The 17,807-nt window shown below is 59.3% G+C and overlaps 1 protein-coding gene across 2 annotated transcripts in view; it reads left to right on the top strand.

Annotated features, from left to right (window-relative positions):
- TMEM104 (transmembrane protein 104) overlaps positions 1–17,455 on the top strand; it is a 45,549-nt gene extending 28,094 nt beyond the window's left edge. For both annotated transcript variants that reach the window (XM_040989711.1, XM_040989710.1), the window contains exons 9-10: positions 4,329–4,422; positions 15,228–17,455. In XM_040989711.1, the coding sequence (XP_040845645.1) occupies positions 4,329–4,422; positions 15,228–15,988 (855 nt within the window). In that variant the 3' untranslated portion in view covers positions 15,989–17,455. The remainder of the gene's footprint in view (positions 1–4,328; positions 4,423–15,227) is intronic.
- The last annotated feature ends 352 nt before the right edge of the window (positions 17,456–17,807 follow it).

The raw sequence follows: 17,807 nt of genomic DNA, 5'->3' as shown, positions 1-17,807 counted from the left end.
CTCCTGCTGAGCTGCCATTAACCCCAATTAACTCTCGACCCTGGTGTCCCACACTGGCCACAGCCCTGTGGCCTCAGGGTCCCTTTCTGTGTCTCTTGGTAAAGGATCAGACCAGAGAACTCGGCTGTGCCATCCACCAGTGCCCGTCTCCACCAAACCCAAGGTCTCCCTAGGCAGCCCCTGGGTCCTGGTGTGTCTGGGAGAGCCTTGCCGCCTTCTGCATGGTGCCTTTGTCAACCTTGATAACCAACAGAGAAAGCCGAGTCACCTCCCAGACCTGAAGCAAGAAGGCCCCGGGGTGTGTGCTGGCATCCGGAAGGCGGCAGGTAAAGTGAGGAGGGGAAATATGCCTGGAACTTGGCACTGGGTGATTCCGTCTCCCCACTGCAGGGAGCCAAAACCAGACAGAGGCCTCTTGTTTCAAGAGGGTGGTCAGGGAGCAGGCTCTCTGGGAGCTGCCTCTGTCGAGGCTGAGCACCCTGGGGGCCAGGTGGGCTCCCTGGGCTCCTCTTCCTGGTGATCAGCACCTCTGCTGGGCTCTGGGAGTCGGGGAGCACCAGGTCAGCATCGCCCCAACCCGCCCCTGCCACTGCTGGCATCCTTGGCCCAACGGACACTGCCCCTTTGTGCAGCTCTGGGTCTGGAGGCGGACCTGGGCGGGGACCGCGCCCCAGTGAGATGGTGAACAGCTGGCCACTGTGCCATCTTCAGTGTACTTTCCCACGGCCATCTGGGGCACAGGTGACTGGGGTTGCTCCTTGTCACAGGGCTTGTTTCTGATGCGTGCTGGGAAGGAGCGGAGTCCCTTGGCACGTTTGTGCTGTGGTCACTCCAGCCCTTCAGGCTTTCCTCCTCCACCCCCTGTACCCTTCCCCAAAAGCTGTGGGTGCCATTGAATGTCATCGCAGCTCAGGTTATGGCCAGCAGCTACAGTCCACGTCGCCCCTGCCCAGCAGAAGAGCTGATGATGAACAGGGTCTGGGGTCTTGGGCTTTGTTGGAGAACTGGGGGAAGGCCCCATCTGTGACTCTAGGGGAGCTGTGAATCCACCATATTCAAAATAGCAGCATGGGACTTGCCTTTCCTTGGGAGACCTCTGGGATCCTCGCTTGACCTGGAGGCCTGGCAGGGGCAGAGTGGTCACAGCCCACCAAGACTCCTACCCTCCCTTGGCGGGGTCCCAAGAGGTGCTACCAATGGAGGGAGCCAAGCGCCCAGCCCATCCCAGATCTGCACTCCCCTTCATGGGGCGTGGATCCTTCTCCCTGAAGGATCCTTCTCCTTACTGTTTTGTTTGGATTTGCTCCTCCCAAATCAGAGCAGGTGGATTTCACAGCTTTTTGAGGAACAGTTTCTGTCCCCCCAGCAAAGCACAGTGGCCCCAGGCAGGTGCACTTGCCAGCCCACGCATCGACCAAGGATCCCAGGGTAGGAACGTTCTCAGCTGGGCCGCAAAGCTTCGCACAGAGGATATGCAGCACAGGTCACCGCACAGAGCTGGAGACTTTGGGATGTTCTGAAAGAGCCCTGGGGACATGAGCTGCCGGGTCCCCAGGAAGGCTCTGGCAGAGCCGTTCTGGGCCTCTGGTGTGCAGCTACTAAAGCCACTGACCCAAAAGGAGGAGCATAAGCACCCCGATTTCCCTGTCCCGGGTCTGTCTTGGCCTGAGCCCCAGTGAGCAGCTGCCGGAGCTCAGTAGGAATCCGAACTACTCACCCGGGGCCTGGGAGGGGAGCAGTTACAGAAGCACATTTGTGGCAGCTGGTGTCCCTGCCTCCTTTAGTACAGACTTATGCACTGAGAATCCTTGAGCAGAGACTGAGCTGGGAGCCAGTTAAATTACAGCTGGGCTGGACAGGGAGCTCAGAGAGGGCAGGTCAGCTCTTGGCCAGCATGCCTGTGACCAGAGTCCTGGGCCCCTGCCCCTGCCAGCTCCCTTCCTCCCACCCTGCTCCTGCTCATTTATAGAGGACACCTGTTAGTTAATTAGCTCCAGCTCCAGGTCTGCACCTTCCTCTGCATCTTCATTCTCTGATGCATGAGAGCATGGCCCCATGCGAGGGCTCCTGTTTGCCCATCTGTGCCTCCGCCTGCCATGCCAGCCACCATCCAGCTGTGGGCCAAATCACACAAGACTCTTTTGCTGCCAGTCCCCACCATTAGGACACGCCTGCTGTCCCCAAGAAGGAGTACAAAGCTCCTAGGCTGATGTGGACCCTTGTTGGAGGGCTGCAGATTGATAGTCCGTACCACTTACCTGGAAGCTCAGCTGTAGTGTGTGTGTGTGTCAGAGCCGTGATAGTCAAGACTGGACCAAAGCCAGGAGCCCAAAACTCCATTCTGGCCTCCTCGTGGGTATAAGGACCTGGGTCATCTATTGATGCTGTCCCAGGTGTATCAGCAGGGAGCTGGATAGGAGTGGGGGAACTAGGACTGGAACGAACTCTGGCATGGGATGCTACTGCTGGTATTAACCCACTGACAATATTGACCCCAACCTCACGTATACTCCTTACTGTCTCCCCATGGTGGGAGAGCCAGGATCCCACCCCCCGCCAAGGGTTGACAAGGCCTGAGGATATGAGCTTGGTGCCTAGCCAGGGTTCCCCAGGGGGACAGGACCTCTACAGCAGCAGAACTCTCTATCCTTGGGGACAGTTCTGCTGTCCCCTTGTTTTTTTAAGTAATGGAACCTTCTAGAAACCACCCTTTAGGCTCCTAAGGTATACTCTGACCTGCCATGAAAGCAGCCCTCAGGAAGGTCTCCAGCACTCACAGCTGGAGCTGTGGCAGGTTGGAGGTGAGCCCCCTGCCCCCAAAGCTTGCAGGCACACCCAGGGTCCTGTGGGACATCGTGTTTGGGAAACAACTGTGGCAGGCGGCTTTGCCTTTATTCATGCTACAGACCTGTCCAACCTTCCAGAAGGAGGCTCATGTGTGGTGCCTGAGGAATCTCCCTGCAGTGGCAATTTTCCCAAGTGACTATCCTGCGAGTGACACTTGTGCGTGCTATGTGGTGCCCACAGCCTCATTCTTCACTGCCTTTGCCTCTGCCAAGAGGGTCCCCCTCAACCCAGGGAAGCTGCATCCTTCAGGGCAGAGGCAGGGCGAGTTCGGAGGCTTTCTGGAACCTCCGAGCCCCGTGACTGCCAGACGCCACCACCCTCCCCAGCTAATTAGAGCCTTTTCTCTCAGCAGCCCCAAGTCCTCCTGTCACTCCTTCTCACAGCGATAATGGACTTGGATAAGAGGTCATTGCGGATGGGGCGGGGGCGCGGGCGACGCAGGTTCAGCCCCCTCCTTGGAGCTGCTGCTTACCCGCCTGTGACAGGCGGCAGGCCGGGCAGCTGTGACGGACTCACCCAGGTCGCAAGGCCTGGCCCGCTCCCCACGTCGCTGCCGCTCGCCTGTCTCTGGCGGGCGTCATTAGCATTAACTTGATGAAATGGTACAGCGTAAATGTTAATAAGGTCCAATCCTCCGTGCAGCTTCCGAGTGGCAGATTGGAAACGGTGCCATCATCTTACCTCCAGCCGGCGGCTTCTCATTCCTCTGCACCCCGAGCAGCCCCCCTTTTTCCCCTGCCCACCCCCTCCCCAACCCCTCTCAGCAATTAGGGCTCAGCTCTCCCAGACCTGTCTCCTGAGATCAGATGTGACAATGTAGGTTCACAGTGGACACCCACTTGCCCTCTTCTCCAAGGTTGAGGACAGAGGGGCCCCAGCCACAGCACCCGCAGCTGCGATGGGCTCCCACCCCTACCCCCAGTCCCCCCACTCCCGATTTCCCCAGAGGTGGCTGCGCTCTCCCAAGTGCCAGCTGTTTCTCTGGTTTGGCCTGGAGATTGTTGGCTCTGGTTCCCCACTTCTTGAAGCCACAAGCGTGACTGGGGCAGGGGGAGACGGCGCCCTAGGGGAGCGGCGTCCTGTGCTGCCTTGATGGAGCTCCTGCATTGTCCCTCACTTCCTGGGAAACCGCGAGGGTCAGAGTTGCCTTCACCTGCTGCTGTCATTCCATCCTTGCTGTACATTTGCACCTCACGCATGCTCGCAGCCAGCCCAGTGCTGGGCCCAGGCTCCTGGTCAGGTCCCGCTGAAGAGAACAGAATGGAGCAGGTACCACCCACTCGGCTGCTGCCTGGCCTTGCACAGCAGTCAAGGAGCGGGAGTCATGGTGGGGAGACAGGGTGCTGAGCACCCACATGGCCCCCGGAGTGCCGGTGCACACTTGAGTTGGGGCCGGGCCTTGGCTATCGGCTGAGGCTGCATGAGCTGAGATTTCCTCCCAGCCACAAGCCGTCTCTCCTCACTCTGGTTTTCATCGCCAGGCTGCCTTCACGCTCTTCCTCGGACCTTTCACCTTCTTTGACGTCCAGAAGACCAAGTACCTGCAGATCCTCACCTCCCTGATGCGGTGGCTCGGTGAGTGAGCTGCGTGACCCCTGCCTGCCCGCACCCTCCCCGGGAGGCCCAGGGCGGCTCCCAGCCTGGTGACCGCTTCCCCGGGCTCAGGCTCCATGCTCTGACCGCTCCAGTAGGGACTCTGCCTGGAGGTGGGCAAACTCACTGCCCCCCTTAAAAAAGTGCTTACTTTTCCACAGTGGCATCCCTGCTGACCCACAGGCCTGGGTTGGGCAGTGCTCTGGAGGGCATGGGAGTGGCAGCATTCTGGTTCTGTGGGTGTGCCTTGTGATACAGCTATAAAATCCAGGTGGCCCATGGGGACAGCCATTCTTTCCCTCCCCATCCCCAGCCATCAGAGCATGAAAGATACCCTACCCACATGGTTTCTGTCCTGACCCAGCCAGGCAAGCCTGTTGGAGTCTGGAAGTCTTTCCATTAAACCAAATGGGCATTCGGGAGCTTGCTTTCTCCAGCCGTACTGCCCGCCGCCAGCCGCCGCAGGGACAGGGCCAGCTGGACTAAGGCTGTGGTGGTTGGGATGGTGAGGGCTCCCTGCCACCCCATGGGCCAATGTGCATGTTCTGGGTGTCAGGTGGATGCTGGCATCACCCGTCTGAGGGCAGGGAAGGCTGTTGCTGCTTTGGCTAAGGAGCCTGGGATGAGCAGTGCCTCCAGAGCCCAGGGGCTTCCTGAGCGGCCCACCTGCCCCACCTCACCCACCTCATCCAGCCTGCAAAAGTGCCAGGACTGGGGCTGCTTCTCCATCATGCCTTCCCCAGCCCCCATGTTTTTTTTTTTTGTTTTTCCAGCTTTTTTTTTTTTTTTAAGATTTTTTTTCTTGGAAAAGCAGATACACAGAGGAGGAGAGACAGAGGAAGATCTTCCGTCCAATGATTCACTCCCCAAGTGACCACAACTGCTGGAGCTGAGCCAATCCGAATCCAGGAGCCAGGAGCTAGGAGCTCTTCTGGGTCTCCCATGTGGGTACAGGGTCCCAAGGCTTTGGGCCATCCTCAACTGCTGTCCCAGGCCACAAGCAGGGAGCTGGATGGGAAGCAGGGCCCCCGGAATTAGAACCGGCGACCAAATGGGATCCTGATGCGTGCAAGGCGAGGACCTTAACCACTACGCCATCACGCCGGACCCTTTTCCAGCTTTTGGTCACCCTATAATACTGGGTGTTTCCCTGTTTCTCCCTCATCAAGCTCCTAAGATGCACCTGGCTCCAAGTGATACAGGGTGCACCCAGGGTGGTGTCTAATCCCAGCAATTTGAAGGAATTCTGGCATCCCCAATCCCATAGGTTACAGATCTTGGCATAAGGAGCTTCTTGTGTCTATCTGGAAGGGACCGTGGTGGTCAGGGAGCCCCTGGTATGGGGAGCAGAGCCGCCCTCAGCCCAGGGCCTCAGGATAGCTGTGTTGGAGCTGGGACTTCTTCCCTATCTTAAGCCACACTCACCAGCTGCCCTCTTCCCACTTGCGGCCTGTTCCCGCAAGGAGACGAAAACAGGATGGAGCTGGGTGTGGGGCATTTGGGAGGCCCCAAAGGAGGTGTCCTTCTGGCCCCTGTAGCCTGGCGAGCCCCGGCCCCCGGCTCCCAAGTGGCCATCTGTGATGTGCCATATCAACAATGGGGAGCACCAGCCCAGGAGGACAGGGACACAACGGGGCAGAGGAGGAGGACTCATTCATGCTGTAACAGGTGTGCTGGCAGTGAGCCCAGGAGGACCAGGCACTGGGTGGTGACAGTGGTCCCTGCACACCTGCCTGCCTGTGATTGTATGCTGTGTATTTCCTCTCTGCATTTGGGGAGCAGCACGTTCTATAAAAGGGCAAGAAGGCAACAGGTGGTCAGTAAAAAGCCCACACAGATGCCAGGCTCAGGGCAAGGCAGGAGCCTCCTTGTGGCCGCGGGACACCTGAACAGCAGCTTGCCAGCAGCCTGTTAGGGCGAGGGTTTGGCAAGGACTGTGACTAGAGCTAGGGTTAGGGCTAGGAGCAAGGCTGTGTTTAGGGTTGGAGTCTGGGTTAGGACTTGGGCTCTGGCTAGGGCTGTGTTATGGTTAGGACCAAACCAGGTTGCTTGGTTGCTTGCTTTGGAAAATCGTCACTAGCTGTTTCCTGGGCAGCAGGGCCTGCCCAGCCTCACCTGAGTCTTGCTGCCCACCCTCCTCATCAGAGTCCTCCTGCTACAGGGCAACAGGTGCTGTCACTAGCCCCTGGTGCTACAGTGGGGCCATCACCTGTAGTCCCCCTACCTCCCAGCAAGGCCCCATCCTGTCTCCATCCCCGGGTGCCCTGTGGCTCCTGGCGACCTAGATGCTGCCCAGCAGTGCTGCAAGCCGAGGCGATGAGGCCTTGCAGGGGGAGGAGAGATGCTGTGTGTGGTCCTTGGCGTTCGCTTCCTCACTGCCCTTGACTCGAGATGAAGAGCCGTCAGAGGCTCTCGGCAGCTCTTTGCTGAGGCACTGCCGCGGGCAACAGTGCTGGACGCCGGCATCTCTAAAGCAAACCCCCCCCACCCCTCCCCCTGGACACCTGCCATCTCAGCCGTGGGGGGAGCCTTGCTCATGCTTTTCTTCCACCTAGTGCAGGCGCCTTTCTGGTCCCCATGCTGGCCTCAGGGGGAGGACCGGAGCCCTAAATGGAGGGCTGGACCCCCAGGGATGTTTCTCCTACACACCAAGCTTGCCCCAGGCACTTTTCTAGAATACCCTAAAAGCAGTGATCTCAGAGACACCCCCTCCCCCGCTCCTTGTCTCAGCTCCCTGCCAAGTTACCAGTTTGCAACAATCTCCCTCTTCATTTTGCTCTGAATTCAAGGCAGCTGTGTGGCCCTCCCTGCTGTTCCTCCCCCTGCCCTGCTGGCCGTTCCAGGATGGCAAGAAGCTGGCCTGGGTTCCAAGAAGTCAGAGCAGGAGAATGAGCACCAAAGGGGCCGGAAAATCACAAATAAATGTGCTGAGCCGGAAACTTTCTCGTGCTTAATTAGGAATTTGTTCTGCCATCTGTTGAAGCAAGGCCGGGGGAGAGTGCAGGCCCCAGGCAGTGCCAGGAGCCTTCACATCGGCTCCTCCTCGAGCTCCTTAGCCCCAAGACCCCCCTCCTGCTGCCCGGGTGAGATTTAAAGGGTTAAACAGTTGCCATTGCAAAGAGCTCCTGTGCAGGGAACGTTATGATGTGTAAGACAGGGGTCAGTAACAGTTTCTAATGCTCCTCAGAAGAGTTCTGGAGAGACCAGGCTGGGCAGTTCCTGGTGCCCGGACTGCAGGTGCAGTCACCATGCCTGAAGGGCCGTGTTGGGTTGGCCATCCCAACAGGCGAGGTGGTGGTTGTGACCTCAGCGGAGCTCCTGGCCAGGCCCCTGTTGTCTGTTCAGCTCCCCTGTGGGCTGCTGCTCCTGAGCACAGTCTTGGTTCTGGCAGCTGGTTTGTGCCACCTGTCACACCTAGCAGGTGTCACACCACACTGCCTCCCCTGGTTCCCTCCTGTGTGGGTCAGTGGCTACTCCCTCTGAGTAGGGAGCCTCCAGACCTGCCCCCATCAGGCTGCCTGTCTGTGCCACAGTAATGAGGACTTGCCTCACTGGGGCTGTGGGAGATGCATTTATTCACCCAGCACCCAGCCAGCGTTCAGATAGGAACAGCGAGGGGCATCATCAACCTCCTTGTCATCCTGAGAGTGGCCTCCAAGTGAGCCTCCCCTGAGGGGGCTGTGAGGTCAAGGACAGGACCAGCCCCATGGGGTGGTAGTGCCAACGCGATCCACAGTCAGCAGACGGGGCACTAGGGAGCAGCGTGGCTGAGACCTCATGCTTAAGCTGGCCTTCATGCTTACAGCCCAGAGCCTTGAGTGGCAAAGCGGGGACCATGGCTGCCACCACCTGGAGTACCTGGGGGCAGGCGGGGTCTTAGCTGGAAGGGGCCACAGCAGCCTATTCCTTCCATCCCGTTTGCATTCAATCCCTGACCCTCCCTACTCACCCTCATAAATGCCTGCAAACACCTCCCACACAAGGACCTGAACAGCTGGCTGAGCTCGGGGCGCCTTGACTGGCGTTATTAAAAAAACAATTCTTTCTAATAAAGGCTGCTCCGGAGCGCCGCCTCCCTGGGTCTGGCTGTCTAGGACCGCAGGGCTCCCTCCTCTCTGCTTGTGTATTCAGAGCAGCCACCACACTGTCTCCACGTTCCCCTCAAAGTGGGTCAGACGCCAGCCTCCCTGGGCCTTTGTGGATAAACTTGAGCCTGCCTCATGAACTTTTCTCGGCCTGACTTGCCCCACCTCCCCCCGACAAGTGCCCCAGATTTATGTTCCAAGCCACAGGAGAAGTGGCCCTTGGAGGTGGAAGCCAGGGTCGCTAAGAGGAGACCGTGCCCTAGGAACAGAAGGGTGCTGTGGTTTCTACCTGTCCCCAGCCCTAGGACTGATGTCAGTGGATGGCTCCTTGTGGGGTCGCCCCACTGAGTCCCCACCTGCAGCTGCGGTCTGCATGCTGGGCCCACCACGGCCAACCTAGCACCCGAATTCCTTCACTGCCACTCCCCCAGTGCTTCTTGGGGACTCCACTGCCATTCAGCACTCCCAGCCTCTCACTGTCCCTCCATCTACTCACCCTCAGCTTCTGTCCAGATCTCTCCAAAACCGAAAGCTCCTAGTCCAGCTTGCATGGAGGTCCATGTAAGGACCTGAGTTTTCCAGAGCTCCCGGGTAAAGTGAACCCTGAGTTAGCTTTGTCAGAGAAGGCCCAGCCTTATGCCCCCCGTCACCCCCACTGCCCCATCAGCCAGGACTGACCAGGTAGCTATACTGGGCCGCACAGAACTGCTGGGCCTCTTGGCAGCCCCTCTGAGCAGGGTGTGGCCTGGACCACCCATTGTCCCTCACACCCTCTCTCTGCATCCAGCTGGCCGCTGGAGAGGAAGAAGCAGCAGCCTTCCAGAAAGAGTGTCGCTGGCTGAGCTGCAGGTTGCCAGTCACCAAGAAGGGATTGCTGGGAGGTGCCACCCGCCAGACCCGAGGACAAGTTGGCTGCCTCCAAAGGTGGAAGTCCGCCCCACCTGCCAATCTCTCCCCTGCCCCTCGGGGCTCCCTGGGAACTCAGCGAGGTGAAGCCAGAACCCAGCCCTGCGCCCTTCTCTGCATCCTGGCAAGAGTAGGCAGGGCGAGGACCCTCAAGAGAGCTCCCAGGGCGGGCAGCTGGCCAGGTCAGGGAGGGCGCATGCACAGAGCGGCTATGGGACTGAGATAAGGATCTGACCAGGGACCAGACAGGTACAGGTGTGTGTGGTGGGGGAGGTGCCTCCTGGATAGAGACCCGGAGTGTCCTGTCTTCTGGGGTGGCTTGAGCTCCTCCCTGGCCCCTGGAGAGTGACCTAGGAAGGTGGGAACTCGCACAGGTCCCATGGAATCCTCCAGTTGCTGGGATGGGGAGAATGGCTTAGCCTCAGGAACTTCCAATTCACAGAGCAGGTGCAAGCAATGTATCCTGGGTCCCCCATGCCTGCAGCCTCCTCGCCCAGGTCCTCCAAGACTGGCCAGCACAGGGTCAGATGTCCCTGGGATGTGTCCTGACAGCAGCCAGATTCGTCCAGGAGAGGGGTCACCTGTGAACCCCCAGGCCTTGGACAGTCCAGAGCTTCCGACTGATGGGCTTACACATCAGGGCTCCCACAAACCTCTCCTCAGGTCCGGAGAGCTCTATTCACAGGAGCAGTTCACAGAGCTCAGGACAGCAGCCGGGTTTTTCATTGGGTCATGAGGGAGTTTGTCAAGGACACGGAGAAGCAGCCAGTGAAGAGCGGCAGGGCTCCGTGAGCGGCTGTCCCCAGGAACCCCGCCCCGGGGAGCTCGTGGTGACCTTCCTGCAGCCTTCGTGAGCTCAGCCTGAGTTCCCCAAACCCTGTCCTCTCGGGTGGCTGTGGAGGTTTCGTTGCATAAGTGTGATGGAAGTATAGACAGGTGTGTGGAAACAGGACTGAGCCAAGGTCTGTGACCAGTGCTGAGGGACCAGGGACCTTGCCAGCCTCCTCAGCCTCGTGCTACACTCAGCCCTCCCCCGGGGCTGGGGCGGGACCGTCTCTGAAACGGGGGTCCTCTGAGCTATCAGAGTGATTTCTTTTTAGCCAGCTTCAACGCAGCCAAGGAAAGGTCCAAGAGCTTTTCTGACCTCCTCGAGGGAGACACGTGCTGGTTTCTATAGGGGAGTGGGGGGAGGGGAGGAGTTCTGAGCCAGAAACCATGCAAGAAAGCAAAACACAGAGACCATACTTCCAAAAGTCCATAGAAAAGAACCGGGTGCCAATATTGTCTTTGAGATTTATGCATGGGTTTTTTCATAAAACACATTTTCCATAAAATTGTAAATTTTTTATTTGAAAGGCAGAGTTATGGAAGAAAGATGAATTTTCCATCAGCTTGTTCAGTCCCCAGATAACCGCAACAGCTGGGACTGTGCCAGGCCAAAGCCAAGAGCCCAGAGCTTCTTCCAGGACTCCCGTGTGTGCAGGGGGCCCTGGCGCTTGGGTCATCTTTCACTGCTTTTGCTAGGCACACCAGTGGGAACTGAATCGGAAATGGAGTAGCTAGGTCTCCAACCTGATGTCCGTATGGGATATTGGCATTGCAGGTGGTGGCTTAGCTGGCACTACCACAATGTCAGCCTCTCTCATGAATCTCTTGAAGGCCCCACACACATCACAACATGAGAAGAGCATGTACTGGAGCCTACACAAGTGAGCATTTAGTCCCGGACCCAAACCTCAGGTACCTGCTCACATACTATGGGGCCCCAACAACCAGCCCCCTGTGCCTCCTGCAAGGTCCTGGCCCATTTGAGGCTTCACCTGACCCTAAGACCCCATCGCCTTCCCCAGTATGAGGTCAGGCAGGATAGCGTCGAGGGAGGTGTGAACAGTCTCGCCTGTGCCTCCCACGGGTGTTCAGAGCGGTGGGGGCTCCCCTCTCTCTTCCAAGGACAGGTGTGGTGAGGACAGACAGGCGCTGCCTGCGGGGGACGTCCTGACTTCTCCTGTTGGTCAAAGAAAGGAGGCCTGAGGCTGTCCCCCTCTGTGCTCTGAGACACTCCTGACTCGTTGATTGTAGTGAGAACGCATCTCGGCGTGAAGTATCACCCACATTGCTCCAAGTGATACCACCACATTTGGCTCCTGCTATTAACACAAATCATCGGAGCTGTGCCCAGCTGGCCCCGACAGGCCCTACTAGGAGGGATGTGAGCCATCCTGGCGTGAGTTCTGCCCCTCATTGAATCGCTGGGCCAGACGCCTTCTCTACATTAGCTGCTCCAGGCTCAGGCTCCATGCGCATTTGCTTCTCAGCTCGCAGGGTGTGAGAAGCACTCATGTTCCACACCTGCCTTTCTCACGCCCAAGGAGCTGGGTGTGCTGATGGGGAGAAGCGGGAGGGGAGCACTGGCTGCGTCTCCTGGTGAGTGAACTCTGGAGGGGAGTGGGTGCAGCTTGTAGTACTTGATTCTGTGTGTGCGCATCCCAGAAGTGAGAGCCATTCCACCTGTTGGTCACCCCTGGGTGCACCTGACTCCTTGTCACCGGCCCAGAGGCCCTTCTGTTTCCACTCTAACCCGACTCCTCCCTGTGAACTGCCCACATCCTTGGGCACTTCCCACCAAAGGGGTCTTATCATCCCCCCTCCGGCGAATGTAGCCACAGACCAGCGCTTTCCTGTGCTCTGTCACTCAGTCTCCCCTGTTGGTCCCCCTGGACTGTGGGCATCAGGACAGGACCTGTGTCTGTCCCCACTGTACTCTCCAGACAGCCAGAGCACTGGCCGCATGCAGCAGACTTGGGACCTCGTTGTTGACTAGATGAATGGGCCTGGTTGAACGTGTGGGTCTCACATAACCTCAGCACCTCACAGCCCAGGCCCTGGTGGCCATGTGAAACGCTCTCAGGCCCTCACCTGCTCCCTCTGAATCTGCCCTGGCTCCTTGCTGCTTCCCACCCTTGGAAGCATGACTTCCGCAGCAGCCAGTGGAGGCGGAGACAGGTTCCCTGAGCACGTCCTACGGGGGCTCCGAGAGTCTGGCTGGCCCTAGGCAGACCCCTGCACGTGCCCATTGAGGTCCTGGATGTCCTCCCTCAGTGAAATGGGTGAGAGCTGTGGTGGTGCAGCCCAGACCCCGGGCTGAGCCCTCAGCCCTGCGCTGTGCCATGCTTCCCGGCGGTTTCTGTCACTCCCAGCCTATCATCCTCATTTTGCCTTGATCGATGGTCCTACCTAATGAGTTTGGGGAGCAGCTGTCTCCCGGGGACAGGAACATCCATCTAGGAGACAGCCGTTAAACTCTTCTCCTCCCATAGTCAGTGACAGGGAGGAACTGCGATCGCAGGGCCATGGCCACAGGGACAGGGCAGGGCCCCAGTGGGCAGAGGGGGTAGGCCCCGTGTCCTGCAACCCCAGAACCCTGCAGATTCCCTACAGTCCAAGTCTCCATCAGAGCCAGCTTTAGGGTAGCAGTGGTTGCTCTTGAACTTGCCAGTTTGGAGACTTTTGCCCCATGACTCCCGAGGGCCTGGCCAGCACCTGCCTCAGGTCTTTGTGATGAGGGAGACACAAGGGGCTTTGCCCTGCTGGAGTTGGCTAGACCGTGTCTTCAGGGAAGTGGCCTCAAGGGCAGGCCCAGGTCTGGCCTCTCCTGGACGGGTGTGGGCCTGGCATGCGCAGAGCAGGCGCCAGATTGAGTGACTCTGCTTGACACGTGACACTGATTCTCTCACCCCCAAAACTGGTGGCATTTCTGTGCTGCTGAACCACACAGCCAGGTGTGATGAGGAAGGTAGAACCCCACCCCCAATTCCCACACTGCCCTCTAGCCACGTACGAAACTGGTTTCATAGGCCAGGTTGAAATTTCTCAAAAATGTCCCACATCATCACTGATATAAAGATGCAGCCGCATGGAGGCCCCCTCTAGCAGCTAGGGTGCTGGGGCAGGTATGCTTTGTCTAGTTTCATTTTCTTGGGCACGGTTTAGGATAAGGAGCTGCCCCGCTCAGAACTGCGCAGACCACTTGCCTCAGAGCTAGCCGGCCAACCGGCCAGGCCCCGTCTCCATCTCTCACAACTTGCTGGGGCCTAGAGGCTGGGAGAAAGATGAAAAGAGAAGCCCGCTTAGCTTGTTGAGCTCAGACACCTAGAGGATGTCTCCACTGGCCTGTTTCCAAGTCCGTGCCGGCCTGGCTGCCCAGCGAGCAGCCCTGGGTCATAAGGTGACACGAGGTGACACCCGGGCAGTAGGAACCCAGCAGGGTGCCAGTCGTGCCTTACAGCAGCCGCTGCCCTTTGTCCCGACCTGGTGGCCCCACCACCCAGGTGGTCAACCTGCTCGCTTGTGGCTTCCTGATTATCTCTCCACCCAGCAGCCCCAGGGGCCCCAGTCCCAAGCCAGATCCTGCCTGCTCAGCCTTGTTATCCTCTGGTCCAGAACCTTCTTGGTGGCTCACAGGTGAATCTGCCCCAGCCTGTCTAGCCTTTAGTTTCCCTGTAGTGCATCAGGGCCCTGGGGTCAGAAGGAGCAGGGATAGAGCAGGTGTGAGAGGCAGAGACAAATCATGGTCTTTATTGGCCATTGTCACAGGCTGGTCCTCTCCTTCCTCCTCTCCTCCCCTCCCTGTCCCCAACAGTGTCGGGTTTCTGATTGAAGTCACACAGGAAGATTCTGTCCCTGCTCTCCCTGGAGTCTCTGAGGGAAGACACTGACCTGGCCTCCGTGGGTCCGGGGAGAAGTTTCTAGAAGCCAAGGAGTATGCCATGGCCTGAGGGAGCAATCTGAGGGGTCCTTGTCACCCTGAGGACAGCCCAGAGCTGAACGCTCTGGCACACCCCACCAGCGGCTGCTTTCATGCCTGCCTGCATTACACCGAGAGGCACTGCGTGTCCTTGCCTCGGTACCTGACGGGACACAGGCTGTCGCAGCTGTTCTGAGCACAGACAGCTGGGGGGCGGGTCACAAACTCCAGAGTGGAGACAAGGACACCAGTGCCTTCTGCCATGGCAGTTTCAGGTCATCTGAATAGCTAACACCAGGAGCCTGCCAGATCCAGAAAGATCTAGAAGCGCCATTTCCCCAGAGCATCAGGAATGCTGCATGGCTCCCACTGGGTGCTGCGGGGTGCAGCAGCCTGTCGTGTGTGGCCGCTCGGCTTGGCCCCGTCTGCAGGGACCTGGCATTCAGGACATGGGACACCTGTCCTCAGAAGGCTGCCTCTTTAGCTAGTCCTCTGTCCCTTCCTGTGAGGAGCGGCATGGTGCCAACAGCTCAAGGACTCGGGGGTCCCCCTGCTCTGGACCCCAGAACACCCAACTTCCCCATTACTGCCTGCTTGCCCTCAGCCCAAGGGGTCACCTCCCCTGCCCCCAACTCCACCAAATATCCCTCCCCTCCCAGCAGCCCCCATCACAGGCTTTAAACCAGTGCAGGGAGAGCATCAAATAGAACCCTGACCAGGCCAGCTCCGTGCCGGATGGAGCCTCCCAGTGCCCCAGTGGCCCAAGGAGGGAGCTGCTGGGGCCAGGCCTGGCCGAAACAGGCTGGGCTGCCCTGCCCTGGGCCTCGCCCGGGGTCTGCTGCTCTTGATGTGGGAGAAGGACCCGGAGAGCATTGCTGGGTTGGGGGTGCAGGCATCTGTAAGGCCTGGCTCCTGTGGACCTGCCTGGGGTGAGGGGGAGTGTGGGTCTGACTGTCCTGCTGCTCTTCCTTGGGCTGCAGGCCCTAGGAGGGAGGCCCGTCCCCCTTCCCCCCTCCCCATCCCCATGGCTGATGTCTCCTCTGTCTTTGCAGCCTTTGCCATCATGATCGTGCTGGCGCTGGTCCGCATCGGGCACGGGCAGGGTGAGGGCCACCCGCCCCTGGCCGACTTGTCAGGACTCCGGAACCTGTTCGGGGTGTGCGTCTACTCCTTCATGTGCCAGCACTCCCTGCCGTCCCTCGTCACCCCGATCTCATCGAAGCGCCACCTCACGCGCCTCGTGTTCCTGGACTACGTGCTCATCCTGGCCTTCTACGGCCTGCTCTCCTTCACCGCCATCTTCTGCTTCCGCGGCGACAGCCTCCTGGACATGTACACGCTCAACTTCGCGCGCTGCGACGTCGTGAGCCTGGCCGCCGCCCGCTTCTTCTTGGGCCTCTTCCCTGTGTTCACCATCAGCACCAACTTCCCCATCATCGCTGTGACGCTGCGCAACAACTGGAAGGCGCTCTTCCACCGCGAGGGCGGCACCTACCCCTGGGTGGTGGACCGCGTGGTGTTCCCCACCATCACCCTCGTGCCGCCCGTGCTGGTCGCCTTCTGCACCCACGACCTCGAGTCCCTGGTGGGCATAACAGGGGCCTATGCGGGCACTGGCATCCAGTACGTCATCCCGGCCTTCCTGGTGTACCACTGTCGCAAGGACGCGCAGCTGGCCTTCGGCCACGGGACCCCCAACAAGCACAGGTCCCCCTTCCGCCACACCTTCTGGGTGGGCTTCGTGCTGTTCTGGGCCTTTTCCTGCTTCTTCTTTGTCACAGCCAACATCGTCCTCAGCGAGACCAAGCTCTGACAGACGGCAGGAGGAGGTATCTGGTGACGGAAGGGTCGGGGACTCAGCCCCACGCAGCGCCAACCTGCAGAGCTGCAAAGGAGTCGCCTCCTCACCCCATCCTGGGTGTTGGTGGGCAGGCAAGGCTGGACCTGAGGGGACCCTCCCCGACGAAGACTTTGCTGAGCCTGTGGCTGGCCTCAGTGCTGGGATGGGTCCCTCCCAGGTCCCATCCCCAGCCCGCCCCGTCAGCGCTGGCAGGTGCTGTGCCCGGTTCCTGGACTTGGTACTGCAGTCCCTGCTCCTGTTCCATGTACTCCTCTCCCCCCTGAGCTGCGCTCCCTTCTCTGCACGATGGACCACGCGGTGCTGGCACCGCTGCTATTTATGCCACACCCCTAGGTCCCTCCTGCTCCCCTCTATGCCCAGAAGTGTGTCTGGGCGATCTCCTCCCTGAGTGGCTGCTGCCTGTGCCCTGCTCCTCCCCACCGCCCCCCCAGAAGCCCATCCCTGCCCCCCACACCCCTACCCAGTCTTCCAGGCCTGGGAGTCACTAAGTGACGCTGCTAGGGGAGGGCCTGGCCACCTCAGTGATAGGGACAGGAAGTGCTGATTGGCAGCAGGACCACGAGGGCCCTTGTTGTGGAAGGCAGACTGCATGGACAGTTCCTTCCACAGGGACACAGCAGCTGCTGCCCCAACACTGGGGACGGTTCCCTCGGGAGCTGGGCCATGCCTACCCAGTACTTGCATGCTTCACACTCCATCTGCCAGGGAGTCACGGGTCCAGGAAGGGCCACCCACTGCCCCTCCCTGAGAGGGAGGCCAGGCCCCAGCCACTCCCCACACGATCCTGCATGCCCTGCAGGGGGTCGGGGTCGCTGGAGACTCAATGTGCCTTTTCCTGCTTCGTGCCCGGAGGTCCTCCCTGGCTTGTCCCTGGAGCCAGACCAGTCTGTGCAAGAGTCCACAGCAGCTCACTGTGGCTGCGTCTCTAGGGTAGGGTTGGGTCTCAGGCCCCTGCCCCCTTTGATTTCAGTGCCTTGCTCAGCCCTCACGAGCGTACCTGCCTCTCCCCCTAGCCCTGCTGCTCACCGTCTAGGAGCCTGGCTGGCCCAGGGCAGCAATGCTGGAGGCCCAGGGTGCTGGGAGCTTGCAGTACCCCCGCCCCAGTGGTCATGCCTCGGCAGTCGCCACAGTGTATCCCTGCGTAGCCCTGTTTCCCATCTGTCTGAGAAATGCCCCTTGCGCATCTGCTACTTCAGGCTTCTCACGAGGCCCTGCCCCAGGTGGGCAGAGCCAGGCACCACAGTGCACTGAGGCCTAAAGTGACAAAGACCGGGCTGGTGGCCTCCCTGCCGGCCGCTGCCTGGCTGTTTGCTGAAAACTCAATTAAAACATCTGCACTTTCCCTTCTCCAATTACGTTCCCCATTGCTTAAGGACAAAACAAATTAAATCATCCTGCCACCCCAGGCGCCAACCCAAATTTTTGGAGGCAAATTTATTAGCATCAGCGAGCCAGGGTGATTGATGTGACAATCTGGCGCCACACACAGCAGTGGAGTCTGGTGGCTACACTTCCCGCCACCTCTGAGCCAGGGGACAGATTGGCAGGAGGTGACCACATTGCCTATGCCAAGCAGGGACCCTCCTGCTGACAGTCTGGGCTCCCTGCTCCATGTGCATCTGCTGCCTGCCCTACCAGCAGTCATAGGAGGCCACTTTCCCCTCTCATCACCAGTGGCCAGTGGGGCTGAGGGCACAGGGAGAAAGTCCTTCCCCCATAGCTGGGCATCACCAGACAGTGCTTGCCAGTCCTGCACATCAGACACACCCAG

This window comes from Ochotona curzoniae, unplaced genomic scaffold (genome assembly GCF_017591425.1).
Source record: "Ochotona curzoniae isolate NIBS_2020 unplaced genomic scaffold, NIBS_Ocur_1.0 contig_523, whole genome shotgun sequence".
Lineage (NCBI taxonomy): Eukaryota > Metazoa > Chordata > Mammalia > Lagomorpha > Ochotonidae > Ochotona > Ochotona curzoniae.
The sequence above is the reverse complement of the archived record's forward strand: the minus strand, read 5'-3'. Positions and strand labels throughout refer to the sequence as shown.